The sequence below is a fragment of the Falco naumanni genome, chromosome 6 (genome assembly GCF_017639655.2).
Source record: "Falco naumanni isolate bFalNau1 chromosome 6, bFalNau1.pat, whole genome shotgun sequence".
Classification (NCBI taxonomy): domain Eukaryota; kingdom Metazoa; phylum Chordata; class Aves; order Falconiformes; family Falconidae; genus Falco; species Falco naumanni.
In genome coordinates, this window is record NC_054059.1 from 76,601,013 (window position 1) to 76,620,975 (window position 19,963).

At 41.6% G+C, this 19,963-nt stretch overlaps 1 protein-coding gene across 2 annotated transcripts in view; it reads right to left on the reverse strand.

Annotated features, from left to right (window-relative positions):
• Positions 1–3,665: 3,665 nt before the first annotated feature.
• DISC1 (DISC1 scaffold protein) overlaps positions 3,666–19,963 on the reverse strand; it is a 204,441-nt gene continuing 188,143 nt past the window's right edge. For both annotated transcript variants that reach the window (XM_040598953.1, XM_040598952.1), the window contains exons 13-14: positions 14,399–14,516; positions 3,666–6,422 (exon numbers count right to left, since the gene is read on the reverse strand). In XM_040598953.1, the coding sequence (XP_040454887.1) occupies positions 6,274–6,422; positions 14,399–14,516 (267 nt within the window). In that variant the 3' untranslated portion in view covers positions 3,666–6,273. The remainder of the gene's footprint in view (positions 6,423–14,398; positions 14,517–19,963) is intronic.

Consider the following 19,963-nt stretch of genomic DNA (forward strand, 5'->3'; position numbering starts at 1 on the left):
TCCAAACCATTTTGTAATTGTTTCAGTCGTGAAATCCAGGGGCGATTTACAATAAGCCCTTCCTTAATGCTTGGCTCTCACTTGCCCTTTTGAGCTAAGGTCAAGATCATAGAGTAGGTAAATAGCCATTTCTAATTAACAGACACCCAGCTGCCTTGTCCTCCACCTCCACCTCTGTGGCTAAACAAGTTTATCAAAGCATTTCTTCTTTCTGTGTTTCGTTTGTTGGTTTTTTTTTTTTTTTTCTTTAAAGCCATTAACGAAAATGCCTGTATTTAAGGTAAAGCAATGTGACTATTCCTCAGTACCATATGGTATCATGCAGGCCATATGGACCTGCCTTGTGGCTTTTTCTGAATAGAGTCTACTACATCTGGGATGCAGGGCTTTCTTCACAACTTCGAGGGGGGGGAGGAGAAAAAAAGCACAAAAAATCCCAACCGTGTTTTAACTTTGAGAGACTACCTTTCTTGCTCCAATAGTCAATTCCTGTCCCTGCTAGAAATGTCTCATTTTCTTGTTGTGGCTGATTCTGCTAGGTGAAGCAGCCAGCAGGCATCAGAAATCTTTCCCCATGTAAATACTAAAGGACGTGAGTGGGTCACCTTTCCGTCTTTAGTTGGCTAAGTTATTTGTACTGAGCTTTGCTGGTCTTCTGTGTAAGGAAGTTAGTTTTTCTTAATCTCCAACTGTTCTTGTACCTCTTTTCCTGAAATGTTGTCTGCTTTTACTTTGTGGGGACAGCGGAGTTGGCAGTGCTCGTGAAGCCTTGTCAGGTCCGTGTGTGGATGGCAGTGCCATCTTCAGCATTGCCCATCTAAGTGGGGGAAAGAGCCTGGTCAACCCGCCAGCTGCTGCTCCAGGAGCTCACATTCTTGAAAGTAAAGGAGTGAACTGTGATCCAAACCCATCAGATGACAGCTAAGAACAAATATGTCTCATTGCTTGACCTCACGGTATTTGAGCCAGGTAAAATTAAACAGTCCTGGTCCTTTCAAATTCCAGGTCATGAAGGGATGCATAAGGAACTTTCTGAAAAGAAACTTTAAAGCAAAAAAAGGGTAAGAAAATGTTTAAGTTTCTAGAAGAGCACAGAAATAGTGAGATGAATGCAACCCTGTCACCTCTCCCACCTGCCAAGGAGTGAAACGGGTTGGCCCTGGCACATCTAATCAGTGGGTCACTGACTCCCAGTGCCCTGGGGGAGCTCCTGTGTGGAGCTGTGCCTGGCTCCAGGCTGCTGCTGCTGAGTCTTGCACTGGGGCTGCTTCTACGGGGAAGCCAGAGAGTGGGCACAAAGCTTTAGGTCTTGGGATTGAGCTGATAGGCTGATAGGCTCAAGATTTTAAGTCTACTTGGCAAGAAAATCTAGAGGTGCTTCATTTATTTCACAGTCTCATTGTCAGAAAAGTAATAGATTTGAAGGTTTTCTTGTAAATTGGATTGTCACTGTAGAAAGGTCTTTTAATTTTCCATTTATCCAGTGAGATCTATCATGTGTCTCCTAGCTGTGACTCTGATTATTTTAATATTCTCTCTCTTTCTCCACACAGTATTCCTGTACAGCTGCTTATTATTATAAACTATTTGTTCAACTTTGCAGGCGATTATAAGAACAAATAGCCTGGTGATGTATTGACTTTGTGTGTGTCTTTGACAATGCCTCAACACCCCCTTCCCTAGGACACTGCTCTTCCAGACAAGAAAACAAGGGGAGTGACTGAATGCCGTGCATGTGAAGAAGTCAGACATTTCCTTACTCACTCGGCCCCAGATGTTCTTTTCCCAGGCCTCATATTCCAGCCTTCATTAGAAATTTGAGAGAAATGCTTTACTGTGGCTTCTGGCTTGGCTGCTTTTCCAGTTCAGAGTCTCCTATATTCACAGACCCCTTTTTCTTTTTTTTTTTCTTTTTTTTTTTTTCTTCTTTAATATCTCTCCAGAAACTTGCATTATCTTCCTTAACCGTGCAGAGAAATATCCACATGTGCATAATATTTCAGAGCTTCTTCATAGCATGTTAATCTCAGAGACTAAAAAAAAAAAAATCTCTTGGTCCCAGTCTCGTTTCTAATAGGATAGCAAACTAAGAGGATACACGAGGCTTATTCTAATCTCACCCTGGAGCTCTCTCCAGCGCTACTGCCTATCTGGGACCCATTACTGAACTGCCTTCTCCAGTGCTCTAGAAAAGATGTGCTTATCTTGATTTAACATGTAGTGATAGCAAAAGCCTGAGCTGTCACACTTTAGAAAGAATGGATTAGCTAATTGGTTGTGAAAAGAAATATTAGGCTGGAGCTACACATGCCGCCGTGGGGGTGCTGTCCCCTCCTTGCTTTCTTCTTTAGTCCCTTGAGAATATGTTTGTACACAGGGTGCATGTGTGTATATTGAACACAAACAACTCCTCCTCCTCCAAAGCACATGTAATGGACTGACTGAGGTGAAATGCTTCCTCGTGGTGCAGCTCTCCTCGAGCAGCCCGTTGCGTGTGCTTTGGAAAAGCAATGGGGCTGGGGCAGGGGCTGGGGCACCAGCCTTGTGAGGGGCGGCTGAGGGACCTGGGGGGGTTGGCCTGGAGAGGAGGGGGCTCAGGGGGGACCTGATCGCTCTCCGCAGCCACCTGACAGGGGCCGTAGGCAGCGGGGGTCGGTCTCTTCTCCCGGATAACGAGCGACAGGACGAGAGGAAACGGCCTCACGTTGCGCCAGGGGAGGTTTAGGTTGGGTATTGGGAAAATTTCTTCCCGGGAAGGGTGGTGAAGCATTGGGACAGGCTGCCCAGGGCGGTGGTGAAGTCCTCATCCTTGCAGGTATTTAACAGGATGTGTAGATGTGGTGCTGGGGGACATGGTTTAGTGATGGACTTGGCAGTGCTGGGATTGTCGTTGTACTCGATGACCTCAAACGTCTTTTCCAACCTGAACGGTTCTATGATCCCATTTCAGTGGCAAAGGTTTCTGTACACAAAGCCTATATGCCTCTGTGTGTACTCTTCAAACCTTGGAGGGCTGGGGTTTTGGACAAGCACAGCACACATCCAAGGTGGGAAAGGGGCTTATTTCTGGTAAGATTAATTGTCTGTAGGTGGTGGGAAGCACCACCTCCACCTGGTGGCAAGCACCAGTCACCTGGAGGTGACAGTCCTAGCAAGTATGTGTGAAACTGGTCCTTGTGACACCACAGGTGCTCTCCTACCTCTCTTTATGGCAGTGTGGGTGTGCACGAGCATGACTCACCTCAGATATGGCTGTAGCCAGCGCACAGTCACACCTCCCTTCCCTCAACCCTTCTCCATGGGTGAGGAACGGAGGGGGGGCAGGCAGGAAGGACTCGGTTGCACAGCCAGACTGGTTCAGCCAAGTCAGGACTGAAGCGCGGGTTTTAGCTATCTGTATAGCTCACTGCGTGATCTTTCTCTCCCTTTCACACTGCAAATAGCTACATTTTGCTGTGAGACTGTAGTCTCGAATGCATCTTTAGACTGTTTCCGGAAGGCATTACAGAATTTCCCAAGCAGACGAACCAGTGCTGTCAACAGCACAATGATGGTCACACACATGGTTTCTCCTTTCCTCTCCCCCCATCCTCATGTGCGCTGCCTCCCCAGGATGAAATTTCTAAAATCTTGTATGCTGCGCGGAATGCAAACAGATATTGGAGTAGTTAAAAACATACTTTATTTGAAAGTTTTCTATCCACAGATAAAAGGCAGCTGATATATTGCATAGTATACTTTTTTTTTTTAGTATGCTTATTATTCAGCATGTCTGAGAAAAGGAATGATTACTGGCTCTAACTTCCCACAACAAACAGTGAAGTTAATGGAATAATAAATTAAAGTAGTAGTAGTCCCCATTACGTATAAAATAAATGTTAACAGATACAAATATGACAAGAATGATGACTGATTCAGTTTTTCTTCTCCTCAGGAGTTCAGTGTCTTATTAGAGTGCTTGCATAAGTTGAGTTTTTATTAAAATGCAGTGGTGCTCTGAAGCTGTAGAACACAAAAGCCATACAGTTTTTTTTAAATTGAATAGGAATGTCAAGAAAGCTTGCTCATGAGAAGGGGGGTTCTCCTGCCCCTGCGATGGTTGGTTACTACCCCTGTTGTGAGCCCTCGCAAGGAGGCAGAACTCCCACCTCGGCTGTGGCTGACCCTGGCTCTAAGGCACTTAGCCCACCAGCTATTCACAGTGCAGCACTACTTACTCAAAGGACAAAACTCCACACACCCCTCTGTGTGGGGAGAGGTGGGTCATACAACCTTAGCGTACTGGCCTTCATCTCTGGGAGCGTCCTCATCGTCCTATACAACTGCTCTTCACTGCTGGAAAGTCAGTACCTGGGCCCTCTGTGGTGTTAACCAAGGACCTTCTACAGGTCTTAAGGAAGTGGCTGTAAGAGCTCTGTCTTGTCAATGTCCGTGCTTTTCTGTTTACCTGAGCTCATGTGGGTTTCCATGAGCACTTTGTAGCAGCCACGCTACGCGTGTCCAGCCAGGCTGTCCCAGGGGGAAGCCGGTCCTGTGCAGGGGCTGAATGTCAGGGTGCCACAGGCTGCCGCCCAAGCTGCCTTGAGCTGGAGACAAATGCCTTGCTCAGCAGCTTGGAAGAGTTTCAAAAAGTGCCAAAACTACTATGGGGAGGTAGGTATTGAACAGGGACTGTCCAGAAAAGCTTGGAGAATGGAACTTGCCAAACAGAGCAGCAAGAGATCTCCATCTGAGACTGGGGATGAGGAACAGAGTAGTGGAGTCCACGCAAGGTGAAGATTCAAGAGTCTTTACCACAGCACAGGTACTGGCCCATCTATTACACAATGAGAAGAGTCAACCATGTTTTGAATTACAGGGCTGTAATTCCACCCTGAGGATCTGACGACTACAGAAACCACCTCTGCTCTGCTCCCCTGGATTGACAAGCGTACATTCCTGGATGCAGTTATAATCCTGTGGTATGTCTCAGCTGCCTGGTGCTTTCCCCCCCCTCCCTCCTGATGCACTTAACATTGAGGTAGAAGTTTCAACTAGAATCAAAACATACACAGAAAACGAACACGATCTTGGGGGGCTAGTAGTCCGATGACTTTCAACATTTGTAAAAACCTTCACATTGTGGTTACAAAGCGAATAATTGAAGCAGCAGAAAAATATCATTCTAAAAATGTCAGAAAAATAATATAAAAAAGTACAGTACTGAGTTGTAAGACATTGTAAGGCTACTGGCTCAAAAATATATTTTTTTTTTAATTCTCTCTCTTTGCAACAAATGGCAGAAGCAGATTTTTTTGTGACATCAGAGACGTACTAGTATCCAAGTAAAAGTACATGATGAATTCCTGAAGGCATTAATTTTGAAGAATGATCTAAATATAAGTCATTCATATTAGCTGGCTTCAGTTGAATATTGCTTTTGTTTCCTATAAAAATATGTTTTTAAGTATGTATATATTCACATGTCTACTGCAAAAAAAAAATCTGCGTTCTTTCTGAAGTTTATAAGGAAGATCAAAGCAATATAATAGTAGTAATAAACTTTACAAGGAGACTTAAATGACTTATTGTTCATACAATATTTAAATATAAGGAACACAAATCACCAACATAGTATTTTTTTTGTGCTTTACAACCCCTGTAATACTAAAGCAAGTTTATATTAATACCTAAATGAAGTGAGTTAACTACTGCTATAGGGGCTGCTGTTAGTTACCTCCACTGTACTCGTATGCCACAGAGTAAATGAGGCCCAAATTTCAGTTGAAAGAACTTGGTTAGCTTGAATTTCATCCTTTCAGTGTAAGAAAGCTGTTAAAGCCAAAGGGAAAAAAACCCCAACAGTTCTTACTATTCTTACAGCTATTTTTCAAGAAATACTAGATGTTCCAGCTTTAATGCTACATTTTTAAATCAAGGAAAAAACTAAATCTGTAAGGAAGACAGATATTGCTTATGAGTCTTCAAGGGGAACATTTCACTGACATTAAAGGCAACTTTGCAGACTCACTTGAAATGAAATGTATCAATTTGTAATCTACACATTTACAGGGGCTGCTCTGCTCTGAAAGCTGTCGCCCGATCTGTGCCAAAACGTGTGAGGCTGTGTAGAATACTTCTGATGATAGACCTCCAGGCTCTGTTTCTCCATAATTGATTTAGTTATTAGTTATGCAGGGAGAGAAGAGATCCCTGAGGCTTGGTAAAACAGTATTCAGTTACTAAAAGCAGCCCTTTGTGAATTAATGTCATCCTACCAGCTCTTCCTGCTCATTATTCCTTCAAGTCTTGTTTTCCTGGACACCAGCTGTCACAGAGGAAGTCTCCAGCCTTTTCTTCTCCTGTCTCCCTGGCTGGCTGAAGTTGCACCAGCACGGTCTGGAGTGTCTCCTTCACCACCTGGATCTCCCTCTGCAAAGACTGTGCAAGCTTTATTAAGGAATAAATCTATAGGTGATTGGCAGTCCCTTTTTTCTTTCCAAGTTATTAAATAAACTCTTGTTCTGCTGCTCACAACAGATGGCCACGGCTATCTAACTGTAGCTTCAAGTTCTTGCAAATTGTTTGGATTAAATATTAATACATTTCTCACACTTGCTTTTTTTTTTTTTTTTTTTTTTTTAAATCCAGGCAAACTGAAGTTCTCAAGTGGCATTATTTAGCACTTTAAAGAAGGGAGGGGATGGGGGTTACTGTTCTCGTGGGAAGGAAGGAGATGAAGGAATGGTACCAAGGAAGCAGCAGCACTAGCTCTGAGTTCCCTGCTGGGCAGAAGGTGGATTTTTAAGCCATAGACACAGACCTGGGTGGATCAGAGCCCAGGTGAAGGCAACAGGAGCAGCCTGAGACAGAAACCAAGCGACCACAGCTTGCGTGGCGTTAGCAGGCTCAGCAACGAGCGCTATTCAAGGCGGGGTGGGAATCTAGGTAAGTAGTAAAATTACCTTATAGCAGAGAAAGTGTTTCTGCTCTACTTACCTCCAGGAGGCTTTAATCTTAGCTGAATTATCAGTATAATTATAGTGCAGAAAACAAATATAAAGCTATACGAGGCTCCATAGTGAATGCTTTGAACAAGCTGAAAAGCAAAAAGATTAGCAGGAGCAAGGCTGTGCTGTCATGCATTAAAAGGAACAAGGCCACCTGAAAAGCATCCGATAATTCAGTAAGAATGCTTCATTTGGTTAAGAAAGGAGAGGTTTTCACGTTTTATTTGCCGTTTTCTAGTTCAGGTTTCCCGCAGGGCACTTGGGAAGAACTGAGATGGCTAACGGCTTGGCCTCTTAGGAGTCCTTCCACTTCGTTCTTTGCCCAGGCTCCAGGATGACAGAGGGAAGGTGTCAGGTGCTGGCAACAACAGGAGGGGCACAGCAGTGAACGGACCGGCAGATGAAGGTAGGACATGCATGGAGATGGTGGCAACTGCTGAGACATGCACAAGTTTTTAAGTAGCCAGGTTTCCTAGGCAGTACAGCTTTTTGTTCCGATGACCAGTCTCTCCTGGGAATAAGCATGGTTTGTACCATCAGTACACTGGCCTTTCTGCTGATAACCTTACATCAGTGAAACTATCTGTTGTTGAATCAAGCGTGAGGGACTGGGTGGAGCTCAGTGAGACAAACCACCTTATCTTCTCTTCCACAACTTACACTATATGGAGAGCAAAGCAAGGACGAGACAAGTCAGAGCCTGCTGAAGGTCCAGCCCAATGACCAGATCTACATGAACAAGCCCTGGTGTCCCTCCCATCCACACTGAGGCCTCCTGTACAGGTATGGCTGAAGGGCAAGGACCCCAAAAGGCTAACCCAAGCAGGTCAAGGGAGAGAGAAGTTCATTTCTAGCAGTAAGTCATCAAATGATCTCTGAGAGAGCCAGAAACTCACTTCAAGGGACATGAAACAGGCTGACACTGAAACAACTCCATTTCAAAAACACAACGCCCAGGAAGGATAATGCACAAGGATAGGTTTTATCCTTTACAGAGCTCAGCCATTAGGAAATGTAGTTTTACTCGACCCTGATGTCAATGCAATGACAAACAAACAAAACAAAAACAAAAAGACACCCTCAGGTTATGTGAATGTAAAAAAGTGAGCTGCTGCTTTTGAAAAACTGAGGCTAGAGAAGACCATGGGAAAGCTATACAAATCACTGCTATTGCGGGCAGTTACAATTATGCCTTTGAAAAGCCTTTTGGATGCTTTTGATTCTGTTACCAGTTCCACAGCATTTCATCTTTGTGTATTTACATACATTCACTATGATGTTTTGAACTAATATGTTCACCAGGAGTATTCATGCATACTTCTAATTTCTGGACAGCTCTATTAATCCAAAGGGATTCAGTTTCTGATTACAAGCAATAGCAGTAGACACAAGACTTCTCTTATCCTAGGGTCTCAAAGCATTGCACAAGAACAAATGAATTATGCTTTGCATCTTCTCTGAAGTAAGAAACATTACTATCTTCTTCTAAGCCATCCTGGACTGTCCACCCCTCTGCAACTTCATCACGAGGCTCTGCTGAAAGCTTAACTGGTAAAACAGAAACTCTTCAGTTTATGAACACCATGAAGCCTCTGAAATGTAATTACTTCTGATGCGCAGTCTCTGACTGCATGCTGTTATTTGTAATATCCCAAGCAATTACCAAGTTCTTTTCAGGTAGAGAGAAAAGCCAAAATTAAATCATTTCACTGCCAGTGGATGAAAAATCTTGAAGGATGGAAGAAAACGAAGACAGGGAAAGAAACTCTAAACCAACAGAAAGCAACAAGGAGGATGTTTATAGTCTATATATATATATATATAGAACATAGTCTAACTACAGTAAGTTTCAATAACCTCCTAAATAATACCATAACCAGCTATCAACCAGTAACTGTGAAACAAGCCTTTATGGCTAGGAAAAATTACATGTTACACTGCTAAGCATGGAATCTCTGTCCATATACAGAGGTTATGTCTGGATAAACAGCTTCACCCATTTTGAAAATGAAAAAAACCCAAACCCTTAAGTTTTGCATGGGTCCACGTGCAAACACGTCCTTCATGCTTGAATTCTCTAACCAGTGCTGCAAATATTGAGCCAGTATCAAAGGCAGGAGCCAAAACAAGTTTCGACTAGGAACATTTTCTGGTCCTGCTGTCTTCCTGTGAAAAACTGGCAAAATCTCTCCAATGTCTTATAAGCAGTAAATTAAAGCACTTGGGAACAGCTTCACAAAACACGATCCGTAGTATGCAACCACGCTGCACCTCTAACATTGTCCTGGTTGAAGCTTTTCACCTATTTGGCATCCTCTCTTTAAAAAACCAGAGCACCATGACAGAATCTGTGATTTACAAGGAGACAAAAAGCAGATCTAATTACTGCAGACTTACCAAATTTTTGGGAAAAAATGGGCTCATCAATGTATCTTCTGTTCTCTCAGCATAGAGGTTTAGAGAAAAGAGACAAAAGGTATATATTACAAACCAGTTGCCCTCTTGTAAGCAAGGTTAGTAACTAAGAATATATTGTAAGACAGAAGGGCTACTGCAGAGCTAAGGGACTATGGGATTTTGGACATCTGAAGAAGAAATTAAATCTTGAAGAACAGATATAATCAGAAAGGGGTGTATTTTGTTGTTGTTTTTTGGGGGTTTTTTTGGTTGTTTTTTTTTTTTTTACCTGGGTAACTATTCTTCTTGTTTTTAACAGCTGAACATTACAGTGGCTGGAGACAGAAGCTCAGCTAGATGTCCCACTACATCTAGCTCTGCAGGAAAGGACCTTGAGGTCACGGTGGACAGCAACATGTCTTGTGGCAAAGCCAACAGCTTCCTGGGCTGCATTAAGAAAAGCATTGCCAGCAGGTGGAGGGAGCTGATCCTTCTTCCACTATGCCCAGCACTGGTGTGGTCCCACCTGCAGTATAGGGTCCAGTTCTGAGATGCATAGTAAAGAAAGATAAGGACTTACTGGAGCAAGACAGCAAAGGGCTGGTTTAAGAGACAGGAGCATCCTTTATAGGAGGGGATGCTGAGAGAGCTAGGACTTTGCAACTTGGAGGAGGGAAGGCACAGGGGGATCTTAACAATGTATATAAATAGCTGAAGGGTGGGAATGAAGAAGAGGGAGCCAGACTCTTCTTACTAGTGTCCACTGAGAACAAGAAGCAACAGGCAGAGCAGAAGTTCCAAAATAGGAAACTGAATCTGAATACAAGGAAACTTGTGTTCTCTTTTAAATGAGGGTGGTCAAACAGGTGTTGCACAGAGAGGTTGTGCGTGATCCTGAGCAACCTGCTCTAGGTGACCCTATTTGAGCAGAGGGTTGGACTAGATGATCTCAAGAGGTCACTTTCAACTAAATGATTCTGTGATCATACATGCCACGTGCCAAAGGACCAGAGAAAAGGTAAGACAATTCGATGTTTATTTGGAATGACCTGGGTTTTGGCTTTCTAGAAGTGCACACTTGGGAGCGAAGGAGAGATGCTAAGCAAGTCCCTGTTGCTCCTGCATGAGGTCTATGTAGTCCACAGCAAGACAGCCTTGGGAAGTCCATCACTTGTCCTTGCAAAATACAGGGGTATTTGTGGTACTGAAACCAGATCAGAAATTTCCCATTTCCCTCCTCCATTACTGTCTCCTTTCTTCACTTCCACAAACACATTTCTGCAAACTAGCAATACCCCTCCCACGTAAAACCCAAAACACACCCCTCAAGAACTACTAAACCCAAAACCCCAACAGAATGACTGCAATGTTTTGGAAAATGGATCACTTCAGTGGTCTGGATATCAGCTGTCTCCAGATCACTTGTTCCAGCAGAAAATGGAAGGCAAAGGAGCTGCAGCACATGAGTGGAAATACACTGACCTACCTCCATCACGGCACTAACACCACCAGGGGAACCACGTTCTCTCCATGTGACACACACTAGGAAGGGCTCACCCTCCTGTCACCTAAAACAAAATCAAAGAGGGCACCACTGCCGCCTCTCGCTCTTGTGGGATCCCAACATTTCTTACAGGTTCACCCAGGCTGAGATTCCTCAGTGAGGTACAGTCAGGGCTAAATCCGACACTCCTGCTTCTGTCGAAAACCCATGCCCGTGTAAAGCAAGACTTGTACGAGAGCCTGCCACATGATAAAGGTGAAGGATTAGCAAAGTGACCTGCAACGCCTAATGAATGTTTAGGCACAAAATTCTATTTTCAAAATAACTGTTTCAAATGCCCATTTTAGGGAGAGGAATGGAGATTGCTTTTGTAATAATAGTCCAGCCAGGTTTTCTTCCAACAAAAGCATTTTCACCAGGAGGAACCATTACATGCATTCAAATTGTCTATCAAAATGCAACTGCTAATTAAGAACAAAAATGACTGTGAAATTGCAATGTAGGCTCCATTTAATTTTAGTGGGGATTCCAGGCCTTTACTGTCAGGAAAGTAACACCTCTCATCAGCTCTGCAGACACTGGAATGAGGCACCTCTCATCTTTTGGGTTTTCCAATTAATGATGTGGACTGTTTTCATACACTTGCCAATGATTAACCATAATTGAATGTTTTGTGGGTTTATTTGGTTATAATACATAGATTTTAGCAAATATGTCATAACGCTGCAGAGGAGCTCTCCCCCCACCACCACTGTCTGATGCTTTTTATGCAAAAGTACAGTTTAATATTTGCTGTGAAACGCTTCAATAATAAATGAGAATTCTAAGTGGGTCTATGCCTAGGATCAAGAAATATCACTGGATTTCTCCTTTGTTCAGGTCGTGCTGGCAATTACAAGCAACAGCATGGTTGATTTAAGTGTGCTATGCCATCAAAACGTAGAATGAAAAACAATGACATCTGGGATTTTTCTTCTAATACAAACTTAATTATTAATCAAAGCTACGACACACACTAAACATTGGCAAATGGCTTGAGAGCATCACAAATTTATTTTTGTCAGTGGAGTCTTTAAAAGTCTTTTAATAATCAGAAGACAGGACTAATCTACGTCTGTGCAGCCCCCAGGAAGATTTCTGACCTAATACAGTTTGTAATATTCACATGTAAGGCCATTTTTTAGGGGATGAGGGCAAGGGCAAAAACAAGAGTTTGAAAAATTTACCCTGCTTTCAGCACAATTCCAGCTCTTTAAGCTCCTGCTTTTAGACTTCTGCAGATTTTTAATGAAGACTGCATAATTGTCCAACATTTGGGATAAGAAATTGTTTTATTCAAAACCAAGTAAGCTACTGTGCAAACAATAGATCCATCTATTAATCATAAATTCTTCTACCGTGGCTAATTATTGGCACCAATCTCAGTGCTAGCTCCTGCAATACAGGCAAGTTACTAAGACTGAAAGTTTATTTTATAGGCACTGAGCAGTTTTATTAAAAAAAAAACAATCTACAGGTCTGTAACTCTGTAGCAGCTATTTTTCTTATTCCTTTTTGAAGCATAGCACAGCGATTACATGTACCAGATGGTAACATTTTATGCACATTGATCTGGACTACCTCTGAAATAGCAACTGAATGTTAATGAGGGGTAGCTGAATTGCTGAACTGCTTCTCTGTGTGTCCCTATGTTTTAAACATGGCTTCTTATTTTGTGACTGATGGTCTGGCTAGGACCAGGGTATCACACAGTGTGCCTTTCTGTATATAGATAACGTGAGCTGAATTTCACTGATAAAGGAAATCAGGTCCATGTCAGACAACTGTGGCTCAGAACGAGACTAACCTACAACTCTTCTCAAACTTCCAGTGATTAAATTTTATTTTTTTCAATTCACTCTCGCAGTTTAACCAGCTTCAAAGAAATACGCACGCTCCGTAATAAATACAAATACTACTATTTTACATACCTGTAGTGTATTTTCTTCAGGAATCAAAAAAAGCAGGTTTTCAGCTTATTTCACTTTACTGAGCAAACTGGAACTATGGTCAGACCTGACTGGTTTGAATATGAACTTACGCCCACTGCAAAGAACCGGTAACTCCAACCCTCAGTGTTCTTCTACTAGGGTCAGTGAGAAAAACTCACTTGAGAGCAAATATACATAAGGGAGGAAGGAATTAGATGCTCTGCACACACACAGGACACGCATCCATATAGCTCTGGAAAGAATGCTCACAAACAGCATTGGAGAAACACAATTGCAACCAAGCATGCATGCTGTAAATATAATTAAAAGAATATTGCAAAGTGACTTGAGGTAAATACAAGAAAATATTGGGGTTTTTTACATTGAAATGCTTAGAAAAGAAAGAAAGATTTGAAGTAGTAACAAATTAGTGACTGGATTTCTCCCCTCTGATACAACCCCCCAAGCACCTTCCTCCCACCCCCCTTTAAAGTTTATCATTCTGATACCTTTTAAAAAAACCAAGTTTCTACAATAGGAGTTTTGCAACAACCTGGCGATAGATGCGTAATTACCTAAAACACAGTGGTATTTCCACACAGTGCATTTATTATCCTTTCTTTAAACTCCTGCAGGACGCCCGCCTCAGCTGAGGAGGAACCGAATCCTTCCCAGCACCTTCATCAACTCAACTGACCTTTCAGGTATCTCTCTGTAAAGGCTCCTCTGCTAATCTCTCCAACGTGAATTTATTAATCTTTATTACGCCATTGCCTGACACCTCTTCTCCAGTAAAACCTAACCACCAAAGTACTCTCATCCTCCTTAGACTCACTGGTTTTTCTATGAAAATTACAAGTGAAACAATACTCTGTGCTCTTAAACTCTAAAAAATGCCCACAGATGTAGGCCCAACAAATGCCTCATAAAGGTTAAGCAATCTTCAATCAGATACTGAATGACAGATGAAGCACAGAAAGAGATAAGGGCGCTTTATAAGACAACATCTCATCTGGTTACTTGCACTGAGTGTTAGAGGCAGATTAAATTGCATAGGATGCCACATGACACATCTGCTGCCCACTTTTTTTAAAGGAAAAAAAAAACCAAACCACATCTGACAATATACACAGTCTGAGTCAATGATGTAGCACTTAATTCAGCTAAATCATGTTGGGAAATGCAGGTGCATGGATGCTTGTATACATGCAGCTTTGGGTACACTAGGTATTTCCTTACACAAGCACTACAAAGAAAAGGATTGTAACAGTAGAATAAAGGCTTTTCAGTGCCTAATCACAAGAAGAACTAACTTCTGTTTAAATCAATTAAAGTTGCATCAGACCACAGTAAAAATGCACTGTAGCAAAATTTGCTACAACAAAAATGCCCACTTCAGCAAGACAATCAATTCTCCCCTCCTTAACATACTTAATCTACATTAAGAACTAGCATTCCACGTGAATCTGAAAGGCAAGTATTTCACATACATACTTACAGAGATTGATACGTATCTATAGCTATATCAGAAAGGATATGAAGAACTCCTTCATCAACTTGGCAGGACGAACTTTGCAGTTGATCTTCCAGATGCACCAATTTCTCACTTATTGCTTCACATTTTTCTCCCAACTCGGCAGAAAATATGAAGAACTCCTACAGGAAGTTGAAAAAGAAAAGAAAGCATGTTTGCTGCTCACTGCACTTTTCTACATCAAATTTGCATCAAATTAAGGGCAAAATAAAATATTAGTAAGAGGATATGGTACTTTGCAGTGCTAAGACATTGCCTGAAAGCAAATTCCCGTTAGAGAAACAAAAAGTTGTTACTATATAATAAATTAGTGATTTATATGAAATGGAATGAGCTTGTGGTCTCAGTCTATTTCCCAGCAGAAAAAAGTCATGATCTCACTTTCAGCAGATGATTAAAGAGGTGTGAAGACTGAACTGCTCTCCCTCTTCCCTGTTGTCTCACCACAGCAGGGGAGGGAAATCACACACTGACTACACCATTTAGGTTCCTAAATTTCAAGTTTTTCATGTAAATATGATTTACACTTTTAGGCCATTTAAATATTTCAAGCAGCATCACTTTCGGTATCTCTTATAAACACAAAATGTACTTACTTTTTTGAGGAAAAATCTGGCTAGAATACTTTGGGACTTTGCTCAACTGATCAGAGAAAATGCATCAAAGTGTTAGAGATTACAGGATAAAACTACACTTTTTTACTGTGTTATCACAAAACAAGACTAAATTTTCAAAAATAATACTTCTCTACTTAGAACTTCTAGAGAAAAACACTTTTTTATTTTAAGCTGAGTATTTCAAACCAGTTGCAAAGTCCTTCCCATAAGTTAGTCTGCTTTCAGATATATGCAGAAGGGTAATTTGTATCTTTTATATTTTGTATTGAGTACTTCTTTGAGAAATTACACAAATAAGCAGCAAATACAAGAGGAGGGGAAAAAAAATCAACTAATTTGTGCAGCACTGAGACAAGCCTCGCCTCTCCTCTCCCTCCCAAGGCATCGTAGTGCTGTTTATAGTGAATGACATGGCTTATCTGTAAGGAAAAGAGTATGATGCCAAGAAGTTCTGCTGGAACCATGTTGAAAAAACTGGAGTAATTCACCAGCTGGTGTCCAGAAAAGTGGATTTTTCTTCAGTCTGTGCACCTGTCCCTAAAGCCAGCTGCACATGCACCCATATACAATCTTCAGAAAGTTTTTCTCCTTTAAAAAAAAAATAATACTTTGAGTCCTTTGTACTGATCTGTTGCTATAATAGCAGCCATCATTGGTTGCTTAAGAGAAATCAAGCCTTCAGTCAAAGGCCTTTCAAAGAAATCATGCTAATACTTGTCGGAACGCTGCCCATTGTGGACCAACCTGATTTTTGGTGAACACATTTACCAGACCTCTGTTCTGTGCCATCCTTACGCTTCGTGACACACAGTGCATGCACAGAGTCAAACGTCAGAAAAGCTCTGCTTGCTGGCACATCCCCTGTTACAGCACAGCGCTTTGGCCCTTCTGCTTTCCTAGGGCTCCTGCCAGACGTGGCTATCCAGCAGATCGCAGGGGTGCACAGCCAGCTGCAGCTCGAGCCCTGGATGAGCGAGCTGGCTGAGAGAGGTTGTATCGCAAAACACCGGCAGCTCAGACACAGAGAGGCACGTGAGAACCAGCTGGCTGAATCCCTGCCGCCGCGCACGAGACCGGAGCAGCCGCCTTCAGAGCCATTATCAAACACCAGAATTACAGCAGCACTCCACAGCATTTACAGACAGAAAAATGACCCGTTGTTTTTAAAATGTGAACAGGGGAGGAGAAGGTTCACATTCTCTCTACAGCCGCTAGGAACGTCCTTTTCTCAAGACCAGGGAAAGAAGATGAGGAACAAGTCTTCCATCCAGCTGCTAAATCATTTATTCAGTACACCAGCAGGACTCCATATGCTGTTAAGGAGTGGGATAACCCTGGCAATTTATATCAACAGAAAGCTTTTAGGGAATCATTCTGTGACACGCATGCGAGAACAGATGACAGTTGTCTAAAAGAACTTAGGTCTTGGGCTAGAAGACTGAGTAAATTGCAAAAACCTAGTATTCTGAAAGCACATCTAAAATTACGACTGTCTAGAGAAAGCTCCACCTCTGAACACTGATTTTTCTCTAACAGTTACATGTAAGAAAATCAGGTCTTCACAAAACCGTCATCCCCAATGCAAGAAAAACAAGGCAAAAACCACTCAGTGCTATACAACCATTGAACAGTTAACTGAAGAACGACTTTAATTAATGCACAAACTCCCAAGTATTGCTCTGACAGAAAAAAGCCAAAAGTGAAGTTTTCAAACCAGACTCTTTCTGCAGACTGTGTACTTTGACAAAATTAATTAGTCCTGTACAGATCCTGAAGAACTAGTATCTTATAGTGACACATAAAAAGCAGATTCTTGCTCTAATAACATCAAGTTATTGAATACTTTAATCTGATCCAGTCACTGCTTTTATCAAGAACTATTAATATATGAGATTATTGGATCATATTCATGCTGTCAAAAAAATGACACTTCTCATACTGATTTGAAATCATCAGTTACTACAGACAGCAAACAAAAGAAGTATGTGTTACAGCACACTCCTGAATACCTGTGCCATTAATTATATTTAAATATTAAAAGCATTATAAAGATATGCATTACAGTAGGGTATCCCTTTCTTTTTTAGGGTACTGTTAATAGCAGGAACGTTTATCCAGATAATCGGTTGCCCAATCAGCATTATCATCAGTTGCTGTAAGAGAAGATCCATTTCTTCCACTTTTAAAATTGCCCTCATGTTTCCGGTCTCATATATGCAAATACAAGGAGTTCAGTGAGCAGCTAATCTAAATGATCAGCACACCGGCTGGATTTGTCTAGCCCTGCCGTAAAGATCCACAGTCGAAAAATTTTCCCTAGTCACTGTGTCAGTGAACGTACAGGGCAAACCAGGCCTTTTAGACCTACCCCCTCACGGAACTTCAGGTGGGTTGAAAGATGCTGGAGACAGCACTTAGATACCTGGTTGGCAAAACAGACTCCAAGTTGCAGTGGCCTTGCTCTAATATGCACAGATGCTGAAACCCCCAGATAAAATCCAACTACAGCCTGCAATCCACAGTTGCAGCGCAGCTGGATGACTACGTTTAGTGGCATACGGCGACGTAATCTGATTTCACAATTGACATTTTCTTTTCCCCTTTAAAAGAAAACTTGACAGCCAAGTAAAGAAAGGTCCCAGGAAGGATGGAAGGAAGGAACCCAGTGAAGAAGCCCCCAGGACCCTAGGACTTCAGGTGAACGCTCATTCCGTAGCAAAGGCACCTCATGGTGCTGTGCATCAGTGCTAACCTGTACTTTGGGGTTCTGAGCTTTGGCTGGTAGCTTCTACCGTCCTGCAGTTCCAGCCAAGGGCTCTACCTTGTCTCACACTAAACAGGCTTAAAAATAAGAGACTACAGTTTTTAACTCACTGGCTTTAATTCCTTTGTCAACTGAATATTTAGATTCTCACTTCAAGTAAAATGTCCATTCTACCTCATGTGAGAAAAATTAAGTGTATTCTTCCTTCACACTTCCTTTAAGTGTATATTCTTCACATTTTTGGTACATAATGAATCATCTAAAAATGTAACAAACATCCTGTTTACTTTGGAAATTAAGATACATGAACAATGAGTACTAGGAAAATGTGCTCAATGTAGAATTGTTACAATATGGGAAGGCAGGGAAATTAAGTAAAAATTGGATCAAACTTGTTTAGGTCTTTAAATACTTGAAACCATTTAATCATAACTATATGGCTATGGTTGCATTGCAGTGTAACTAAAATTGCTCCACAAGGTATGAGTTAATCTGTTAATCTTAAACTCCTAGTAGGTATTTTGCAGCTTAATTCCTCTTTAATACAGCAATAATAGTGTACAGGCAAATTGGTTTTGCACCTACATGACACAACTACCTTTTTAGTTGAAATGAGAAGTTCCTCCATAGTTTAGACAAGCATCATCTCCCAGGAGCTTACTTGCAGGCATCATTTGAAATATGCAGGAGGATCACCATATAAATTATGATCTTCCAGAACATACATACATATATATATATGGCCTTTCTTATTTTGGATTGGAAAGATGCGGTCATGCAGAGAACTCTAACTTTAGTTTAACATCAGCAACAGCTATAAATTAAATGGGAAGGAGAATATACTGTTCTCAAAAATATACAAGAATAATTCTAAACATTCAACCAATTCCACAGCTTCTGCCCCCAGGCCCTCATTTGAAAAAACTTCAATAACCCAGAGAAGTAGATAGGAAAGATTTCTCTCAGTGCCTTTCATGCCTAGTAACATCACTGGTAACATTTTTATTTGACATTTGTGTATGCAGGCAGGGAAACCGCTGTCAGTGACACACGAACTCTTCAGAACAGCTCTCGGTTGGAAAGTGGCACTTTACACTGATCAACATCTCTGAGAAGAGAGTGGACTCTGCCTCCAGCTCACATATTAATCAAATACAACTCATCCAAGCTTGTCAATTATGTCAACGCTTTAGACTTCTTTGGTTATTTTTGCACTAACAGCACTTTCAGGAAGCAGCTAGGAGAGACTGTGGAAGTCAGGGAAGAGCTGAGATGCAATATTGCTTTACGGATTTTCCTGTGAACAGGGGATGTAACTCGTTAGGATTTCTGCTCACCCCCCAATCTGCATCCCTAAGCAGGTAAAAACAGCACAAATGTGGGTGTGATTTGTTATTTTTTAGGGTGAAATTCTGCTTCCTCATGCAAAGTAGAAATTCTCATTCTCTTCCAGAAATGAGTCTGATGCAAGAAGCAGGAAGAACACGGTTCCAGCTGATGCACAGCTGGAACATCAGCATACTGAATTAAGAGCCGAGGGAATAGCTTCCCTAGCACTTTAGCCTTATGCATTTCATTTTATGCTTTTACAAGTCACTTTAGTCACCTATGAGCAACAGCTCCTTGACAGCATTACTCAAGGAAAATGTTTGATGAGCTTTTCCATTGCAAACACTTTTTGTGCTCTTTTGGATCTAGTTCAGCAATTTTATGGAGAAGAATCAGTACTGTAGTAGCTACATCTAACTCTATTAGAGATTAATGTCTCTATTAGAGTCTTTGCTGGTTGTGTTGAGAAGCAGTATTCCCAGATATATCCATAAAAGTCAACCTTCCTACAGAGGAACTTTCGTAAAAAGGTGTTGCCTTAATTCCAACTAGCAATATCATAACCCAAATAAGATAAAAGCCTTAGAAGACCTTCTGCAGAACATCAAAGCCAGATTTCTTTCAGCTGTACTAAATCTGTTCTCTCCTGTAATAGTTAAAGTAATTCAAAATAACATAACAACTAAAAAAGTTGCCCTTGCAGACAGACACTTCATATTACGGCACAAGGTTTAGAACAGTGAGTTACTGTTGGCAGACCCTCACCCCTTGCAGAAGTTAATGGAAATTGTGAGCACTGGAAACTCCTAATCATCAGGCCAGGGCATCTCTTAAATCAGTCCAGAAACAAAATGCAACC